This window comes from Balaenoptera borealis, assembly GCF_965194805.1.
Source record: "Balaenoptera borealis genome assembly, chromosome: 4".
Taxonomy (NCBI): Eukaryota; Metazoa; Chordata; class Mammalia; order Artiodactyla; family Balaenopteridae; genus Balaenoptera; species Balaenoptera borealis.
In genome coordinates, this window is record NC_138861.1 from 44,457,675 (window position 1) to 44,477,717 (window position 20,043).

At 39.7% G+C, this 20,043-nt stretch overlaps 1 protein-coding gene across 1 annotated transcript in view; it reads right to left on the bottom strand.

The window, feature by feature from the left end:
- DCHS2 (dachsous cadherin-related 2) overlaps window positions 1-20,043 on the bottom strand; it is a gene marked incomplete at its 5' end in the record, with an annotated part of 183,220 nt that overhangs the window by 13,938 nt on the left and 149,239 nt on the right. The window contains 2 exons of the mRNA XM_082391612.1: window positions 16,627-16,778; window positions 19,826-20,037. Coding sequence (XP_082247738.1) covers window positions 16,627-16,778; window positions 19,826-20,037 — 364 coding nt within the window. The remainder of the gene's footprint in view (window positions 1-16,626; window positions 16,779-19,825; window positions 20,038-20,043) is intronic.

Here is a 20,043-nt window from a genome sequence, read left to right on the forward strand (position 1 = left end):
AAAAGAATCAAGGAATGTTATCCATCATTCAGAGAATAAGAAAGCAACATAAATATGAAATATCCAGTTTAAAATTTAAAAATGAGCTGACTAGCTACTTTTATGTCTCCCCTGACTTTTCTAAATGGCATCATTTAAAATTTATTTCATAAGAATGGTAGCCTGAAATGTATTTGTTTTTGACACATTTAGGGAATCAAATCCAAAGACTAGGGATCGTGAAATATTTAAAACAGATGAACTCTCTCTAGGCGACCGACTGTAAAATTCAGTCCTTTCTACTAAGAACAACCTAAAAAGTACAAACACCAGCACCTGTTTTTTAGATAAGGAGATTGCCTCCAGCCTGGACACATGGCCTGGGTACTGCTACATATTTCCATGTTACTGCACTAACAAAAGATAGAGCCACTAAAAGATTGCTTTGTATTATTATTTTTTCAGATCTAAATTGCAAATCAATCAAAATTGTGGAATTAGGAGAGGGGACTGCCATGAATAATACATGTGCAAAAGAGGCACTATTGACTAGGACTATAAAGTAGAGGTAAAAGTCCATGATTTGAAAGAATTTACACTCAGTGATTCAATCTCTCTCAGATGATGGTACAACTCACTACTCCAGCAACCAACTTAGAAACCTGATTAGTGTCTTCAACTTCTCCCTTTCTGTCACCACCCTGACAACATCCAACTAGTTATGAGTCTTATAGGTTTTACCACCTGAATATGACTTGGATCAGTGTCCCCATCCATTTCACTCCTACCTTCAGAGCCTCAGATGGGCTGATCAACCATCTTGCTTTGCAGGAACTGAAAGGTTTCCCGGGGCATGGGACTTTCAGTTTTTTTAAATCAGGACAGTCCTAGGCAAACTAGGACAAGTTGGTCATTGTAGCCTCATCCCCTCATCATCTTTACCTGGCATTCTGTGTATTCATTATATCTTTTCTCAACTGGAGTACTTGTTGCTCATCAATCTGCCTACTGCAAGTCTCACCTGCTCCTCTTCACCCCCCACATTGCAACTCCTCAATTGTTCTATCGAAAATCCTGGTTTGAAAACCTGACTCCCCTATTTAAAACCTTTCCTTAGCTTTCCATGTCTACAAGAAGTAATACAAGCCTTGCGCACATACACATGACCTTCTATGACACAGCTTCTGCCTGGAATTCCGGTCCCTACACCATCTTTGTCTTTCAAAGCTCACATCTCTGTAAGATTTCACTGGCCTCTCATCTGATTTAGATGCCCCTTTCTCTACCCCATAGCACCCTGTACATTCTGCCACCATAGCAATCATCACCCTTTCTTCTTAATGATTTGTCTGCCTCTCCTATAAGTTCCTTGAGGGTAGATGTCCCGCCTTATTTGATTTTCTTTAATACATTTTGAGTGCTGGTTTCTCAAGATTTGCTCAAGATTATAAATGTATCAGATGACAGAGCCAGGATTCAAGCCCAGATCCTGGTTGACTGGAAAGCTTGTGCTCTACTATATGATACTTTTCAATATGCCTCTCTTACTGTGTATATATCACACCCTAATGTATAATCATTAGCTTTTCACTCCCCTCTAAACCCTATGAGTTCCAGGAGGGTAGCTGAGTAATAAAGTAAGCTGTCAATCGGAAGATGTTCTTCATTTCAGAAGTGGAATTAGTCTTAGCCAATTGGTGATACTATCTTTTAAGAAACTGAGACTTGGAAGTTGACACACTTCTACTTTATTTTCCATTGTTAGCTTACCTGATAAGTGTTCTTTATCTCCCAACCTTAAATGTTTAAAATGATGTAAAATAAGCATCAACTTTTTGATGGTTTAAATTCCACTTAGTAGCAAATGATCACTGCTTATCTATTGCTCACGAAGAACACAGGCTGCGTTCTACACTATTGAAGTTGGGACATCAGTAGAACAACTATTTAAATTTCACATTTCTAGAGCATAGGAATAATTCCATGTAGAAAGTTTATTTTGTTAGCATGAACATAAGTCAGGTACACGTGGAAAAATTTTACTAAAAATAATCAACTCATCATGTTCTCTGTCCCTGCTGCCTGCCCCTCCCCAATGTCATACTAAAGTCTCAGCCAAGACATCAAAGTTATGGCTCTGTTGATTCTTCCACTATAGCCATAACCACTCTTATTTTCACAGTATTACAACTTTAGGGGTTCCATGTAATGCCTATGTCAGGTTAAAAAAGCAAGATTCTTTGATATAGAGAGAAATATGATTCTGTTTCAAAACAAAAGGACAAGTCAATGGTTTGAAGAACAAATGAAAAATTATGAAGGTAGATCCACTGAAATTCTACACATAACTTCTAAGGGACCTCCAGTTTTCTGTGACGGCTCCTTGGCAGGTTTTGTAAAACTCTTAGCTGGTTCCATGTTAAGTTTGTTAAACTCTTAGCTGGTCCAACTGGTTCCATGTTCCAGAACTGCTGCCCTGATTAGTGTATCAGCAGAGACAATAAATGAAGCTGACCAGATAAAAACAGTCCCATTCTAGTCCCATAGTTCTCCTACTCTACCACTGATGGAAAGCTGCTTCTTACCATGTTAAAGTTTAAATGAGGCTTTGACCAGGCAGAATCTTTTCTGATTGCCTTAATACTTAAGATGGTGGTAGAGGATTTTTCAAAACTCTCTCTCAACAATATATTAAATGTATACCCAGAATTAAGTGTTCCTACTGAAATTCCAAGAGAAACAAAAATATCAGCCAAAATCATAACATCTCTGAAAGGAAGAGCTATGACTTCTGGTTATATCTACAAACGTTTTATTTCCTCTTCCTCTAGACATTCTGCTGTAATGATGGTAAAAGAATTTAAAATAAGGTATATGTTGATAAGGCTAAAAAAGAAAATGTGAGAAGATATTAGTGAGTGGAGTGGGGGAGAAATTTCAACAAATTTCTGGAAAATGCAAGCAGATTGAGAAGTGGTTACAGATAAGTGGGCCAGAGGAAACCATAGATTAAAATGCATTCTGCATTTGTAAAGAGATAAGGATGAGTGAGAAAAAGATTTGCCCTCATATAACCAAGGAGAAGCTCAAAACATGGCAAAGGGCAGGGTGAGATATCAAGCTAAAAATAAAGATTCTTTTAAACTCAAAATATGGAACAATCAAGTCCCCTTGCCCATTGCTCTTCACTCCCAGGCAAAACAATGTCTAATGTTCTTACTAAGAGTAAGTAATATCGAGGGACTGTCCCTGAAGAAATGAAATCCCCTCCCAAAGGGAAAAAAAACCTCTCTCTATATACCATTATTTGTATGTCTTCCTGCAAAGTAGTCAGGTTCTTCTCTGGTTCATCTGAAAGCCAAGTGTGCTGGTCAATGAGATCCACCCAGAGATTCTGACTTTGCTATTGCCTCACCTAGGACCAAGGATTGTTGGTTACTTACAGAAAGTCTCCCACATGAAAAAGACAGTGTAAAATAGACAAAGGGAAGAAATAAACCCAAAGGATGCAGAGATCTTGAAAGAACAAAAGACAATGTAAAAACAATTCTAATTAATGTCCTTGGAGAAATTAATAAAGATAATGCATAAAACAAGAACAAGATGCTATGGAAAAGCTCAAAGATCAAGGAAGAGCTTTTAGAAATAAAAAACATAAAATATTCAAAAATTTTCAAACCAAAAAGTGAAAAAGAAAGTTTAGAAGGCTATAATTAAGAAAATCTCCCAGAAAAATAAAACAACAAAAATAAACCCACATACAACAAGAAATGGAAAGTAGGGAATAAAACATCACTGACAAAGGATCAATCCTGGCAGTCTAACTCTTGACTGAATAGGATCCAGGAAAAAGAGACAGGGCAAACTAAACAAATAAAACAAAACAATAAACAAAAGGGAGATAATTATCAGTGAAATAATACCAAAAATAGAAACATTTATCCTCATTAAAAGAGCATACCAAGTACTCAGCACAAGGAAAGACCCACACCAAAGTACATAATGACAAAATGTCCAAACACTGTAGATAAAGAAAATAACCTGAGAATTTCCACAGAGGATGGAAAAAACAAATCATATACCAAACACATAATTAGAATGGCATCAGATTTCTCAATATCAAAACTGAGTTTTAAAATATAACAGAACAATGCCTTTAAAAATCTAAAAGAAATGTTCAGCTTCTATATTATCCATTGCATAAATCACATGCGAGAGTAGAATAAAGGCATTTTCAGATGTTCAAGAACTCAGAGAATTTACTTCCTTGGCACCTTTTCCTACAAAACTACTGCAAGAGAAAAGTAAGAGAAAGACACGGGATCTGAAAGTCATAGGCCCAACGTAGGAGAACAGTAAACCAAAGTCACAAGTCATGGAGTCCAGCTTTGCAGCGGGCTTAGGGAGCCACACTGTCCAGCTGGATCAGGAGGGCAGAAAGCAGTAGGACTGAGGTCTCCAAGGAACAGAAGACTTCACAGAATATTTGATATGAGAAGCATATCAGGGGAGAAAGATGAGTGGGCATGTCTGACAGAGCTAATGGAATATTTACAAGGAATTAAGTACATGGATATAGCAAATCAGGTGAGCAAAAAACAAAGATAATCATTAATGCTGGGGATAAGGGGGAGGGTAAGGAAGGAAATATAATTATACAGTATGACCTGGCTCTGAAGTAAACACCTGTATACTCATTTTATGTAAACACTGATTATTGATTAAATTAATAGTGCTATGAATACAAAGAGAGAATTGGATGTAAGAAGGTAAAAATATTAAGCCTGAGAGACCTTCAAGATGGTGGGAGAGTAAGACGTGGAGATCACCTTCCTCCCCACAAATACATCAGAAATACATCTATATGTGGAACAACTCCTACAGAACACCTACTGAACGCTGGCAGAAGACCTCAGACCTCCCAAAAGGCAAGAAACTCCCCATGTACGTGGGGAGGGCAAAAGAAAAAAGAAAAAACAGAGACAAAAGAATACGGAGGGGACCTGCACCTCTGGGAGAGAGCTGTGAAGGAGGAAAAGTTTCCACACACTAGGAAGCCCCTTCACTGGTGGAGACGGGGGTGTGGTGGGGGGAAGCTTTGGAGCCACAGAGGAGAGCAAAGCAACAGGGGTGTGGAGGGCAAAGCAGAGAGATTCCTGCACAGAGGATGGGTGCCGACCAGCACTCACCAGCTTGAGAGGCTTGTCTGCTCACCCACTGGGGCGGGTGGGGGCTGGGAACTGAGGCTCCGGCTTCGGAGTTCAGATCCCATGGAGAGGACTAGGGTTGGCTGAGTGAACACAGCAAGGGGGTTAGTGTGCCACAGCTAACAAGGAGGGAGTCCGGTAAAAAGTTTGGAAGTGCCTAAGAGTCAAGAGACCATTGTTTCAGGGTGTGCCAAGAGAGGGGATTCCTTCCCTGTCTGCCCACAGAAGGCAGACCACTGCCTAAATGAGCTCCAGAGGCAGGCATAAGCCACCGCTATCAGCACGGACACCAGAAAAGGGCATGAAACGCTAAGGCTGCTGCTGCTGCAGCCAACCAAAAATCCTGTGTGCAAGCACAGGTCACTATCCACACCTCCCCTCCTGGTAGCCTGTGCAGCCCACCAGTGCCAGGGTCCCATAATCTAGGGACAACTTCCCTGGGAGAACACACAGCATGCCTCAGGCTGTTGCAAAATCATGCTGGCCTCTGCCGCCCCAGGCTCACCCCGCATTCCATACCCCTTCCTCCCACCAGCCTGAGTAGCCAGGGCCCCCTAATCAGCCTCTCCTTTAACCCCCTCCTGTCTGGGCTAAGAACAGGTGCCAGAGGGCAACCTACATGCAGAGGCAGGGCCAAATCCAAAGCTGAATCCCAGTAGCTGTGCGAACAAAGAAGAGAAAGGGAAATTTCTTCATGCAGCCTCAGGAGCAGCAGATTAAATCTCCACAATCAACTTGATGTACCCTGCATCTGTGGAATACCTGAATACACAACGAATCGTCCCAAAATTGAGGTGGTGGACTTTGGGAGGAATTGTAGAGTTGGGGTTTGCTGTATGCAACTGACTAGTTTCTGATTTTTATGCTTATCTTAGTATAATTTTTAACGCTTGTTATCATTGGTGGATTTGTTTATTTGTTGGGTGCTCTCTTCTTTTTTTATTACTTTTTTATTTTAATAACATTTATTTTTTGTTTTAATAACTTTATTTCATTTTATTTTATTACTTTTTTTCCTCCCTTTTCTTCGAACTGTGTGACTGGCAGGGTCTTCATGCTCTGGCCAGGTGTCAGGCCTGAGCCTCGGAGGTGGGAGAGCTGAGTTCAGGACATTGGACCATCAAAGACCTCCCAGCCCCATGTAATATCAATTGGTGAGAGGTCTCCTAGAGACCTCTGTCTCAACGCTAAGACCCAGCTTCACTCAAGGATCAGCAAGCTCCAGTGCTGGACACACCATGCCAAACAACTAGTAAGACAGGGACACAACCGCACCCATTAACAGAGAGGCTGCCTAAAATCATAATAAGGTCACAGACACCCCAAAACACACCACCGGCCATGGTCCTGCCCACCAGAAAGACAAGATCCAGACTCATCCACCAGAACATGGGTACCAGTCGCCTCCACCAGGAAGCCTACACAACCCGCTGAACCAACCTTACCCACTGGGGGCAGACACCAAATACAACAGGAACTATGAACTTGCAGCTTGCAGAAAGGAGACCCCAAACACAGTAAGTTAAGCAAAATGAGAAGACAGAGAAATACACAGCAGATGTAGGAGCAAAGTAAAAACCCACCACACCAAACAAATGAAGAGGAAATAGGCAGCCTACCTGAAAAAGAATTCAGAGAAATGAAAGTAAAAATGATCCAAAATCTTGGAAATAGAATGGAGAAAATACAAGACACGTTTAACACGGACGTAGAACTAAAGAGCAAACAATGATGAATAACAAAATAAATGAAATTAAAGATTCTCTAGAAGGAATCAATAGCAGAATAACTGAGGCAGAAAAACGGATAAGTGAACTGGAAGATAAAATAGTGGAAATAACTTCCACAGAGCAGAATAAAGAAAAAAGAATGAAAAGAATAGAGGACAGTCTCAGAGACCTCTGGGACAACATTAAATGCACCAACATTTGAATTATAGGGGAGCCAGAAGAAGAAGAGAAAAAGAATGGGAGTGAGAAAATATTTGAAGAGATTATAGTTGAAAACATCCCTAATATGAGAAAGGAAATAGTCAATCAAGTCCAGGAAGCACAGAGAGTCCCATAGAGTATAAATCCAAGGAGAAACATGCCAAGACACATATTTTTTTTTTTTCAAGACACATATTAATCAAACTATCAAAAATTAAATACAAAGAAAAAATATTAAAAGCAGCACGGGAAAAGAAACAAATAACATACAAGGGAATCCCCATAAGGTTAACAGCTGATCTTTCAACAGAAACTCAGGGAGCCAGAAGGGAGTGGCAGGACATATTTAAAGTGATGAACGGGAAAAATCTAAAATCAAGATTACTCTACCCAGAAAGGACTTCATTCAGATTCGATAGAGAAATTAAAAGCTTTTCAGACAAGCAAAAGCTAAGAGAAATCAGCACCACCAAACCATTTTAAAACAAATGCTAAAGGAACTTCTCCAGGCAGGAAACACAACAGAAGGAAAAGACCTACAATAACAAACCCAAAACAATTAAGAAAATGGTAATAGGAACATACATATCGATAATTACCTTAAATGTAAATGGATTAAATAGTCCAACCAGAAGACATAGACTGGCAGAATGGATACAAAACAAGACCCTTATATGTGCTGTTAAAAGAGACCCACTTCTAACCTAGGGACACATACAGACTGAAAATGAGGGGATGGAAAAAGATATTCCATGTAAATGGAAATCAAAAGAAAGCTGGAGTAGCAATTCTCATATCAGACAAAATAAACTTTAAAATAAACCTATTACAAGAGGCAAAGAAAGGCACTACATAATGATCAAGGGATCAATCCAAGAAAAAGACAAAACAATTGTAAATATTTATGCACCCAACATAAGAACACCTCAGTACATAAGGCAAATGCTAACAGCCATAAAAGGGGAAATCGACAGCAACACAGTAATAGTAGGGGACTTTAAGACCCCACTTTCACCAATGGACAGATCATCAAAAATGAAAATAAATAAGGAAACACAAGCTTTAAATGACACATTAAACAAGATGGACTTAATTGATATTTATAGGACGTTCCATCCACAAACAACAGAATACATTTTCTCCTCAAGTGCTCATGGAACATACTCCAGGATAGATCATATATTGGGTCACAAATCAAGCCTGGGTAAATTTAAGAAAATTGAAATTTTATCAAGTATCTTTTCTGACCACAACGCTATGAGATCAGATATCAGTAACAGGAAAAAAACTGTAAAAAATACAAATGCATGGAGGCTAAACGATACACTATTAAATAACCAAGAGATCACTGAAGAAATCAAAGAGGGAATCAAGAAACACCTAGAAGCAAATGACAATGAAAACACGATGACCCAAAACCTATGGGATGCAGCAAAAGCAATCTAACAGGGAAGTTTATAGCAATGTAATCCTACCTCAAGAAACATGAAAAATCTCAAATAAGCAACCTAACCTTACACCTAAAGCAATTAGAGAAAGAAGAACAAAAGAACCCCAAAGTTAGCAGAAGGAAAGAAATCATAAAGATCAGATCAGAAATAAATGAAAAAGAAATGAAGGAAAAAATAGCAAAGATCAATAAAACTAAAAGCTGGTTCTTTGAGAAAAGCTGTTAAACAAAACGATAAACCATTAACCAGACTCACCAAGAAAAAAAGGGAGAAGACTCAAATCAATAGAATTAGAAATGAAAAAGGAGAAGTAACTACTGACCCTGCAGAAATACAAAGGATCATGAGAGATTACTACAAGGAGCTCTATGCCAATAAAATGGACAACCTGGAAGAAATGGACAGATTCTTAGAAATGCACAACCTTCTGAGACTGAACCAGGAAGAAATAGAAAATATAAACAGACCAATTACAAGCACTGAAATTGAAACTGTGATTAAAATTCTTCCAGCAAACAAAAGTCCAGGATCAGATGGCTCTACAGGCGAATTCTATCAAACATTTAGAGAAGAACTAACACCTATCCTTCTCAAACTCTTCTAAAATATAGCAGAGGGAGGAACACTCCCAAATTCATTCTACAAGGCCACCATCACCCTGATACCAAAACCAGACAAAGATGTCACAAAGAAAGAAAACTACAGGCCAATACCACTGATGAACATAGATGCAAAAATCCTCAACAAAATACTGGCAAACAGAACACAACAGCACATTAAAAGGATCATACACCATGATCAAGTGGGGTTTATCCCAGGAATGCAAGGATTCTTCAATACACACAAATCAATCAATGTAATACACCATATTAACAAATTGAAAGATAAAACCCATATGATATATATACGGAATCAAGAAAAAAATGGTTCTGAAGAACCTTGGGGCAGGACAGGCATAATGACACAGACGTAGAGAATCGACTTGAGGACACAGGGAGGGGGAAGGGGAAGCTGGGACGAAGTGGGAGAGTGGCATGGAATATATACACTACCAAATGTAAAATAGATAGCTAGTGGGAAGCAGCTGCATAGCACAGGGAGATCAGCTCAGTGCTTTGTGACCACCTAGAGGGGTGGGATAGGGAGGATGGGAGGGAGACGCAAGAGGGAGGAGATATGGGGATATATGTATATGTATAGCTGATTCACTTTGTTATACAGCAGAAACTAACACAACAATGTAAAGCAATTGTACTCCAATAAAGATATTTTAAAAACAACCTATATGATAATCTCAATAGATACAGAAAAAGCTTTGGACAAAATCCAACACCCATCTATCATATAGACACTCTCCAGAAAGCAGGCACAGAGGGAACCTAATTCAATATAATAAAGGCCATGTATGACACCCACAGCCAACATTGTTCTCAATGGTATAAAACTGAAATAATTTCCTCTAAGATCAGAACGAAGACAAGATTGCCCACTCTCAACACTATTATTCAAAATAAGTTTGGAAGTTTTAGCCACAGCAATCAAAGAAGAAAAAGAAATAAATGGAATCCAAATCAGAAAAGAAGTAAACCTGTCACTGTTTGCACATACATGATACTATACATACAGAATCCTAAAGATGCTACCAGAAAACTACTAGAGCTAATCAATGAATTTAGTAAAGTTGCAGGATACAAAATTAATGCACAGAAATCTCTTGCATTCCTATACATTACTGATGAAAAATCTGAAAGAGAAATTAAGGAAGCACTCTCATTTACCATTGCAACAAAGAGAATAAAATACCTAGGAATAAACCTACCTAAGGAGACAAAAGACCTGTATGCAGAAAACTATAAGACACAGATGTAAGAAATTAAAGATGATACAAACAGATAGAGAGATATACCATGTTCTTGGATTGGAAGAATCAGCATTGTGAAAATGACTGAACTACCCAAAGCAATCTACAGATTCAATGCAATCCCTATCAAACTACCAGTGGCATTTTTCACAGAACTAGAACTAAAAAGTTCACAATTTGTATGGAAACACAAAAGACCCCGCATAGCCAAAGCAATCTTGAGAAAGAATAGCAGAGCTGGAGGAATCAGGCTCCCTGACTTCAGACTATACTACAAAGCTACAGAAATCAAGACAGTATGGTACTGGCACAAAAACAGAAATATAGATCAATGGAACAGGATAGAAAGCCCAGAGATAAACCCATGCACGTATGGTCACCTTATTTTTGATAAAGGAGGCAAGAATATACAATGAGAAAACACAGCCTCTTCAATAAGTGGTGCTGGAAAAACTGGACAGGTACATGTAAAAGTATGAAATTAGAACACTCCCTAACACTATACACAAAAATAAACTCAAAATGGATTAAAGACCTAAATGTGAGGCCAGACACTATAAAACTCTTAGATGAAAACAGAGGCAGAACACTGTATGACATAAATCACAGCAAGACCCTCTCTGACCCACCTCCTAGAGAAATGGAAATAAGAACACAAATAAACAAATGGGACCTATTGAAACTTAAAAGCTTTTGCACAGAAAAGGAAACCATAAACAAGACGAAAAGACAACCCTCAGAATGGGAGAAAATATTTGCAAATGAAGCAACTGACAAAGGATTAATCTCCAAAATATACAAGCAGCTCTTGCAGCTCAATATCAAAAAACAAACAACCCAATCCAAAAATGGGTAGAAGACCTAAACAGACATTTCTCCAAAGAAGATATACCGATTGCCAACAAACACATGAAAGGATGCTCAACATCACTAATCATTAGAGAAATGCAAATCAAAACTACAATGAGGTATCACCTCACACCAGTCAGAATGGCCATCATCAAAAAATCTACAAGCAATAAATGCTGGAGAGGGTCTGGAGAAAAGGGAACCCTTTTGTGCTGTTGGTGGGAATGTAAATTGATGCAGCCACTATGGAGAACAGTATGGCAGTTCCTTAAGAAACTTAAAATAGAACTACCATACGACCCAGCAATCCCACTACTGGGCATATACCCTGAGGAAACCGTAATTCAAAAAGAGTCATATATCACAATGTTCATTGAAGCATGATTTACAATTGCCAGGACATGGAAGCAACCTAAGTGCCCATCGACAGATGAGTGGATAAAGAAGATGTGGCACATATATACAATGGAATATTACTCAGCCATAAAAAGAAACGAAATTGAGTTATTTGTAGTGAGGTGGATGGACCTAGAGTCTGCCATACATAATGAAGTAAGTCAGAAAGAGAAAAACAAATACCATATGCTAACACATATATATGGAATCTAAAAAAAAAAAAAAAGGTTCTGAAGAACGTAGGGACAGGACAAGGATAAAGATGCAGACGTAGAGAATGGACTTGAGGACACGGGGAGGGGGAAGGGCAAGCTGGGACAGAGTGAGAGAGTGATATTGACATATATACAATCCCAAATGTAAAATAGCTAGTGGGAAACAGCCGCATAGCACCAGATCAGCTCAGTGCTTTGTGACCAGAGGGGTGGGATAGGGAGGGTGGGAGGGAGTTGTAAGAGGGATGATATGGGGATATATGTATATGTATAGCTGATTCACTCTGTTATAAAGCAGAAACTAACACACCATTGTAAAGCAATTATACTCCAATAAAGACGTTAAAAAAATTAAAAAATTAAAAATAAAAGAGGGAGGAGATATATGTATAGGTATAGCTGATTCACTTTGTTATACAACAGAAACTAACACAACAATGTAAAGCAATTATACTCCAATAAAGATGTTAAAAAGAAAATATCATCACACCAAAAAAAAAAAAATGATATTTTTCTATGTATTTGGCTCTACTGTTGATTGGTGTGTAAAAGTTTATGGCTACTGTACACTGCCTGTATTGGTTTTTTTTATCATAAAATGCCCCTCTTTCTCTTGCTTTAAAAAATGATATTCTTCTATGTATTTGGCTGTACTGTTGATTGGTATGTAAAGGTTTACGGCTATGTACACTGCATGTATTAGTTCTTTTATCATAAAATGTCCCTCTCTCTTATTTAAAAAAAAAAAAGAAAATCAATCTGTTAACTTGAGTTTTAAATTAACTTCACCGTTTTGTATTAATTAACCTACAAATGAGACAGTGTGTACTTTATCTTGTTAGGAAACAATTTGGGACAAGTATATTCCTTGCAAACTCTTTAAATTAAGGAGTACTTTTGCAGATTCCAATCCAAACACATTCTGAAAGCTTATTCTTTCATGCAGTCAACCTTTCCTCTTGGTTTCCATGAAACCACATTTTCCAGGTTCTGTTCTGATGTTTGTAGTCCCTGAATCTATCTTGCTGGCTGCTTTTGCTCTGTCTGGCCCCCAAGTGGTGATAATCCCCCAAATTCTCATTTCACATAGTGTCCTAGGTAATTCCATTTTACACACTTTCCCTGGATGAAGTTCAAGTCTAAATCCTGAATGAAGATCTCTTTCCTGAGCTCCAGATCATTATTTTTAATTGCCAAAGGAGTATCTTTACTTTTGCTCTTGCACTGCCCCTTCAAACTCAAAATGCCCAGAAAAAAAATCCCAATCCCAATCTATTCTTCTTCCTGCCTTTCCTATGTGGAAACTTCAGAAGGATTTTCTATCTCTTTCTTTGTTGAGTAATTCAACTGATCACCATGTTCCTATGGATTCCGTATCTGAATCAACTAGTAAGTATGTCCCTTCCTCCCATCCTCACAGCTTCATCCACATAACAGACCTTTGTCAGCTGTTGTCTAGCTTAACTGGTCTGTCTGATGCTGGTTCTCTGTCTTGCAAGACATCCATTACCAGCTGTCCTTAAAAATAAAGATCTGAGCATGCACTCAACTGCTTACACTTTTATATAGACTACAGAATAGAGTACAATTTCCAGTATATGGCATATAAAGTTCTCTAAAATGTGCCTGTGACCTACCAGATTCTTTTTTGTTGTTGCTTTGTTTTGTTTTTCAGATCACTGAGTGAGATTTTTTCCCCCAGTTTTATTCAGATATAATTGATACATAGAACTGTATACGTTTAAGGTGTACAGCGTAATTCGACTTACATATACTGTGAAATCATTAACACAATAAGTTTAGTTAACATCCATCATTTCACATAGATGCAAAAAAATGAAAACTGTATTTCCTCTTGTGATGAGAACCCTTAGAACCTACTGTCTTAACAACTTTCCTGTATATCTTACAGCAGTGTTAGCTGTAGTCATCATGTTGTACATTGTATCCCCAGTACTTATCTTATTGGAAGTTCGTACGTTTTGACTATCTTCCTCCTATTCCTCCACACCCCCAGCCTCTTTTTTATAATCCCACATTCAAGTGCTTCTCAGGTGCTCTGTACCACTTGTTACTTCCAAATATATGAAACACTTTCACATGTCCATGTCCTTCCTCATGCTTCTTGCCTGGAAAGCCTTTATTCCCTTTTCCATGGGGACTCAACAGACTGGGGTTCCAATCCCAGCCTTGCTGCTTATGAGTCATGTACTTTGGAAAAGATAATTAACATTTCAGCCTATTTCCTACCTTGTATATATAACTGCTTTTTATTTTTTCTCTCACAGTCATAATGAGTATTCAATGGAGTGTAACATTGCTCCTGGCAATAACTGCTCTTTGACCTTGAATATTTATGCTACAGAAAGTGAATTTTTAAACATTTAAATTTGCCTAGGACTTTTTTGTTGCTCGTTTTTATTTAAAGTCCCTGAAAAGACTAACTAAATCTTTGCCCTAAAGTTTTATAAGACTTACATTAATATTGATTACCAACTTAAGCAGGGATAAATCTCACCCCATCAGTTATAACTCAAGCAGTGGAGAGCAGTGATTCAAATCCCATCTCTGCATGCTCACAACTAGACATGTGTTATTTCACGATTGTGAGTTGGAACTTATTTTATATTACTATTTTAAGTTTCTAAAGTGTTTTTTCTGTTTTGTTTTTGTAAACATACAGGTATATACTCTAAAGATTCATTCACATGATACAGTAAGAAGCCCTACTATGACCATTCACACAGGCAAGAATCTCAGTTCTACATTTACTGGCTGCCTATGCCTGGCAAAAGACTTTACATCTCTGAATTTTAGTTTCCTCACTCTGTAGATCTTAAGTCTGTTATGAGAATTCAACCGGTAAAGCGGGTGCTCCATAAATGGCACCTATTGTGATTATTACTATGCTTCCTGCCATGGGTTATTAGGGCACTTGATTTTCGAGTCCCCTGAAAACAAGAACTGTTTCATGTGTCTTTATATCCCCAGTCTCATGCTTGGTAAATAGTTTTTAAAATTCAGAAATATCAGTCAGACAGAACTAAAGAACTAATTTGTCATAGTCTGTCCACTGAGTTTTCCTGTATGTGGCTTAATATGAGAACTAAAAATTATTTAATGCATTTATATTGAGTAGAATCACAACTGACAATATCTTCCTCCCCGTCATTTTACACTGTAAAAGAGAGAGCTAGAATTGGGAATATCTTCCTCTGTCAGACAAAATAGTGAAATACAAAAGTTAAAAACAAAAGTTAAAAGGTAAATGACATCTTTTCCAAAACATTCACTAAAGGTTTAACAGGCTGGGGAAAATCCTCCTATTTTTCTCACTGCCTTAAATGTCAGGAAAAGCACTAAAAAGGCAGAGAAGCCACAAGGGGGCAGGGAAGGGGGAAAACCTGGAGACGCAGGGGGTTCAAAATGTTCCCTTGCCTCGGTGACAGTGGAGACTGTGTGTGTGTGTGTGTGTGTGTGTGTGTGTGTAAGCATGAGTGTGGTTGCCCCTGAGTCTCTCTGTGGCAGTGTGTGCAGATTTCATCTTCTCTCAGTTCCTGCTTCTCCCAGCTTAAATTCATGAGGAATTGGAGAGGGGCGCTTTTAAATATTGGGACCAATTTAAATGTTGGGAATGGGAACGTTGAAACTGTGACTCAAATAGGAAAATGCTGAAAGGAGTTAAATTTAATTGTTAATTATGCTCCATTGAGTAAGAACATTGTAACAGAAAGTCATTGCAATCAGGAAATGCTTAGTTCCTGGAGCATAGCAGACCTTCAAGAATCTCTGAATTTGTAATCACTCAGGTGGCAACTAGGCTGAGATTTACCTGCAGTCATCTATGGAGAGAAAATAAAAAGCTTTACATTTAAAATTACTATAGATACAATGTAGCAGGAATAGATATATTTATACAATTGATTTTAATATATTTATATAGTAAGTATCATGACAATTGATTACACTAAAATAATCCTGAAAAAATTATACTAGTTAACACAGGGTAAGGTCTTAAACGAAACTTTTAAAATACCTTTGAAGTAATATTTTGAAATATATTAAACAAAAAGAACTAAAAACTTAATCAAACGTTTAGAGTTGGGAAGTTTTTCAGAGTTAAATTAAGCCAGTCCACCCAGCAACAGATCCCATTTTAATTGGCTCTTGCTACTCAACCACAGGAATACACTGCACTTTCTTCATATAACATGTAAGTAGTCTGGCCTAGGAGAATATTGACACTTGGGTATCTTGTATTCCTGTTTTTTCCCTCAATAGAAGGTCTGCTCTGTAGCTTGTAGGGTGGAAATAGTGTGACTTGGCATTAGAACACCTGGCAGTGAGACCATGATTAATGGTTAAATGGTTCTGTAACCCTGAGTGAGACACTGCATGTCCCTTGTCTCATTAGTGAGTGAGAAGAGGCCTAACTGAACTTCTCTGGAGGTGACCGTGAGGATTAAAGGAAACACTGTCTGTGCATGGCCTTTCAGAAGAACATACAAATACAAGGCAGACTGAAATGCATGATAAGGAAGTCAAGCCTCCCTTTGACCCCAGGCTTCCCAAGTGACCACCTCCCCAGAGACAAACAAGGTTCACAGTTTCTTAGGTTTTCTTCCCGAAGTCGTCCAACTTTATGAGTGTGCTTTTACTCAAAGAGGCCTGCAGGGTAAGCACTGTGGGGCAACAAAGCAGAATAGCCGGTCAAACGGATCTGAGTCTTGGACAAACCTGTAGGCTCTGGTGTACTCATAATCCAGAACTGCACTTGCTGTTAGCACACCACTCAGTGTGTCCATCTGGAACACTTGTCCTTGGTTGCTGGAGAGAATAGAATACTCGATGAGGCCGTTTGTCCCACTGTCCTGGTCTGTGGCAAAAACCTGTGAGGAAGCAACTCCTCCATTAGGTAAGGATTGAATCTGCAGAATGGGTTAAGCCTGTTTTTCAGAGAAATGCATTATGAAAGAATCACATTGTCAAACACACTTTAAAGACAATGACCAAAGGAATATTAGCCATGGCTGAAGCTTACATTTATATTAAAGTGGATAATGGGTGAGAAGACTATTCTGCAGATTCATTGAAAGGATTTCCAAGTAATTTTCAGTAGGAGTACTGCATGTTTTGCGCTAAATGAAACAAAACCTAGATTTAGTGCTAACAAAGTTAGATCCTGGTGATTTATTTGATGAGTTGTCCAAGTACTAGTGTTGAAGATAAAACAAAAGTTCTGCATCACTCTACATTGAGATATATTATTTAGTCTGCTTTACATTTTAATCACAAACTAATTCTATTAGTGGATTCAAGATCTTGTTTAAGAACAAGCTGACAGATTAATTTCTTTCTATTTATTTTTTTAAAACATTTATTTATTTATTTATTTGGCTGTGCCGGGTCTTAGTTGTGGCATGCAGGATCTTTTAGTTGTGGCATGCGGGATCTTTAGTTGTGGCATGCAAACTCTTAGTTGTGGCATGCGGGATCTAGTTCCCTGACCAGGGGTGGAACCCAGGCCCCCTGCATTGGGAGCATGAAGTCTTAGCCACTGGACTATCAGAGAAGTCCCTCTTTCTATTTATTTTTATCTTCTAGGCCCCTCAGCCTTGGCCTGAGCTCCCATCCCCTGTCATCACTTTCCTGGGTGACTGTACTGATGTCCTAGTGGGTTTTTGCTTCTAACTCCCTTCCTTTTCAATCTATCCTTCACACTGCTGCCAGAGTTCTCAGGGGATCCAGAACCTCATCAGGACCTCATCAGGAGGGCACACACCAGCTATTTGGTACAGAAAGGCAGCAATAGGCAGTTCCCTTTGAGATCACAAGGAAGAGAAACTTATATGCATACCAGCAGAATAAAGTCCATCATATCCCCTAGGCCGTACATTTAAAAGAGTTACAGAGAGTAGGCCTCCCAGGAGGCATATCAGTTAGGGTCTTTGGATGCCAGCAACACAAATCCACTATGGCCAACTTCACCAGGAAAGAAACATAGCAGAAAGACAGTGCCCAGGTGAAGCACAAGAACCTGAACAGCTCTAGGGTACAGCTTCTTTGATCTATTGCCATCAAGATGAATCAGCTCTAATATGTCTCTGTCTGGTGTCCTACCACCCAAGATTCAAATTCCAGGGAGAATAAGTCTCTATGGGACCGAGGCAGTTGACAGCAGCTTGTGGCAGGGTGGGGTGGGGGGGAGGTCACCACTTTGACCGACAATCCCACCAAGACTGCATCTGGCAGAGGAGGGTCAGTTCCTAAAGGGAGTTTGTGGGCCTGCAACCAAAAGGAGGGCACGTAGGCAGTGTGGTAGCAAAAAGCAAGAACTCCAGAGTCTTCTACGTTCCTGTCTATCTGAACAGGATACAAGCAAATGGCAGTTCTAGTTTCCTGGAAACTAAATGATCTAAAAATACGAAGAACAAAGTTCCTTGTATCCGTCTCTGACTGGGCCTTCTCGAAGGTTTTATCACCTGAACCACTGGCAGGTCGGGCTGTCTCCCTGTCGGGTGTACATGGGCTTTAATGGGGCCCTCACTTTCACATATTCCACATGAGTGGTCTAGCTCTGTCCAGGTTAGCATGTGCGACAAAGCGTGATGCACCAGCGCCCCAGGGAGGAGTCCTCTGTGACCAAGCAGGCCCCGCAGTGGAGCTGGAGGCATCCATAATCCCCGCTGAACAGGCGTCATTGGGGGTGCGGGGGCTGAACAAGAGAACGCCTTCACCTCCTCACCTTCCTCTTAAGCATCTCTGTCATGGCTAGAGTAAAGGTGCAGAACTTCTGGAACAGGCTGGAACCTGGAACAATTAGGCTCCAATCATACAAAATAAATGGGCAGAAATAATGTAGGAAATCCCGGGGATCCTGGACCATGTGGGGAGAACAGAGCTAAAACTCCAAGACAGCTGAGCCTCTACTGGTCTTGTTTGCACCATCAGAGGTGAACGTGTGCATCTGAACTGGGCAGGAATCAAAGGAAAGTGTCTTTATATGTTCAGGTGAAGGTAGCTGCACAGTAACCTAGGGGATCACCTGGATCCCTGCCCCCATCTACCCCAGAGAGAAAGTCATGCGGTGCTGGGTCATGGCAGTGGGGTTACAGAAGCCAAAGGGAATGTCCCACTAGGCTGCTGACTGTCAGGATGGGAGTTAATACCCATTTCCTATGCAGATTCCCAAGAGCCTGTAGGTGTTGTAATGTCCAGGTTCTTGAATTCAAAGAATCGGTTCAACCATGAAGGGAAAGGTGAAAATGGGCACCAGTCCCCGAAGCAGGTAGAGTCTATCAAGGATGGGTGGGTTTGGAGCCTGAACAAGAAGACTACCATGTGAACAGACCCTCTTTTTTCAGAGCATGGGGTTTTCTCCTGAGATAGGGCTGGTCTTGAAACAGCAGATCTATGACTTTCACATGAGACACCTGCAAACCCAAACCAGGGGGCCCTTCCATGTGTCTGTGCTGCTGCCATGCTCATCTGGCTGCAGCTCCACCTGGCAAATGCCTGCTCGCCCTTTAAGACTGAGTGCAAACCTTGTTCTTCATGAAGACTGACGCTCTCCTCCAGGAACAGTCTGTGCCTCCTCTTTTCTCTCATGACATTCAACATACACTTCTATTATAACATTAGTGATTTGCATTTAAATTGTATACTTAGTCTTCTGACTTCCCCACTGAATTGTACACGTGTGTAAGGTGAGCTGCTTTATGTGCCCCTCTAGATTCCCTGCTAGTGTTCTACGGGGGCCCTAGAGAAAGCAGGTGGGTCTAACCGAGCATGAAATGGATGGGCGAAGGAGAGTGAGCTCAGAAACTCCAGACTTCCTTCAACCTAAAGTTCCATACAGTGCATCAAATATTGTATATGCCAAGGAAAGATTTAAAATTTAATTCACACTCCCCCACACACAACACATTTCTGTTACCTGTATGATGTGATCATTGTAGAACTGGCCCTCAGACACTGATACTTGGTAAATGCTTTGCCCAAAGCACGGTGGATGATCATTCACATCTTTGATGAAGACTGCTACTTTGCTGTAGGCTCTATGCCCCCTACTTTCAGCTAAAACGATGAGCTGAACTTCATTTCTGACTTCAAAATCCAGAAACTTGGGTTCTTGCACAGTGAGTTCTCCTATTT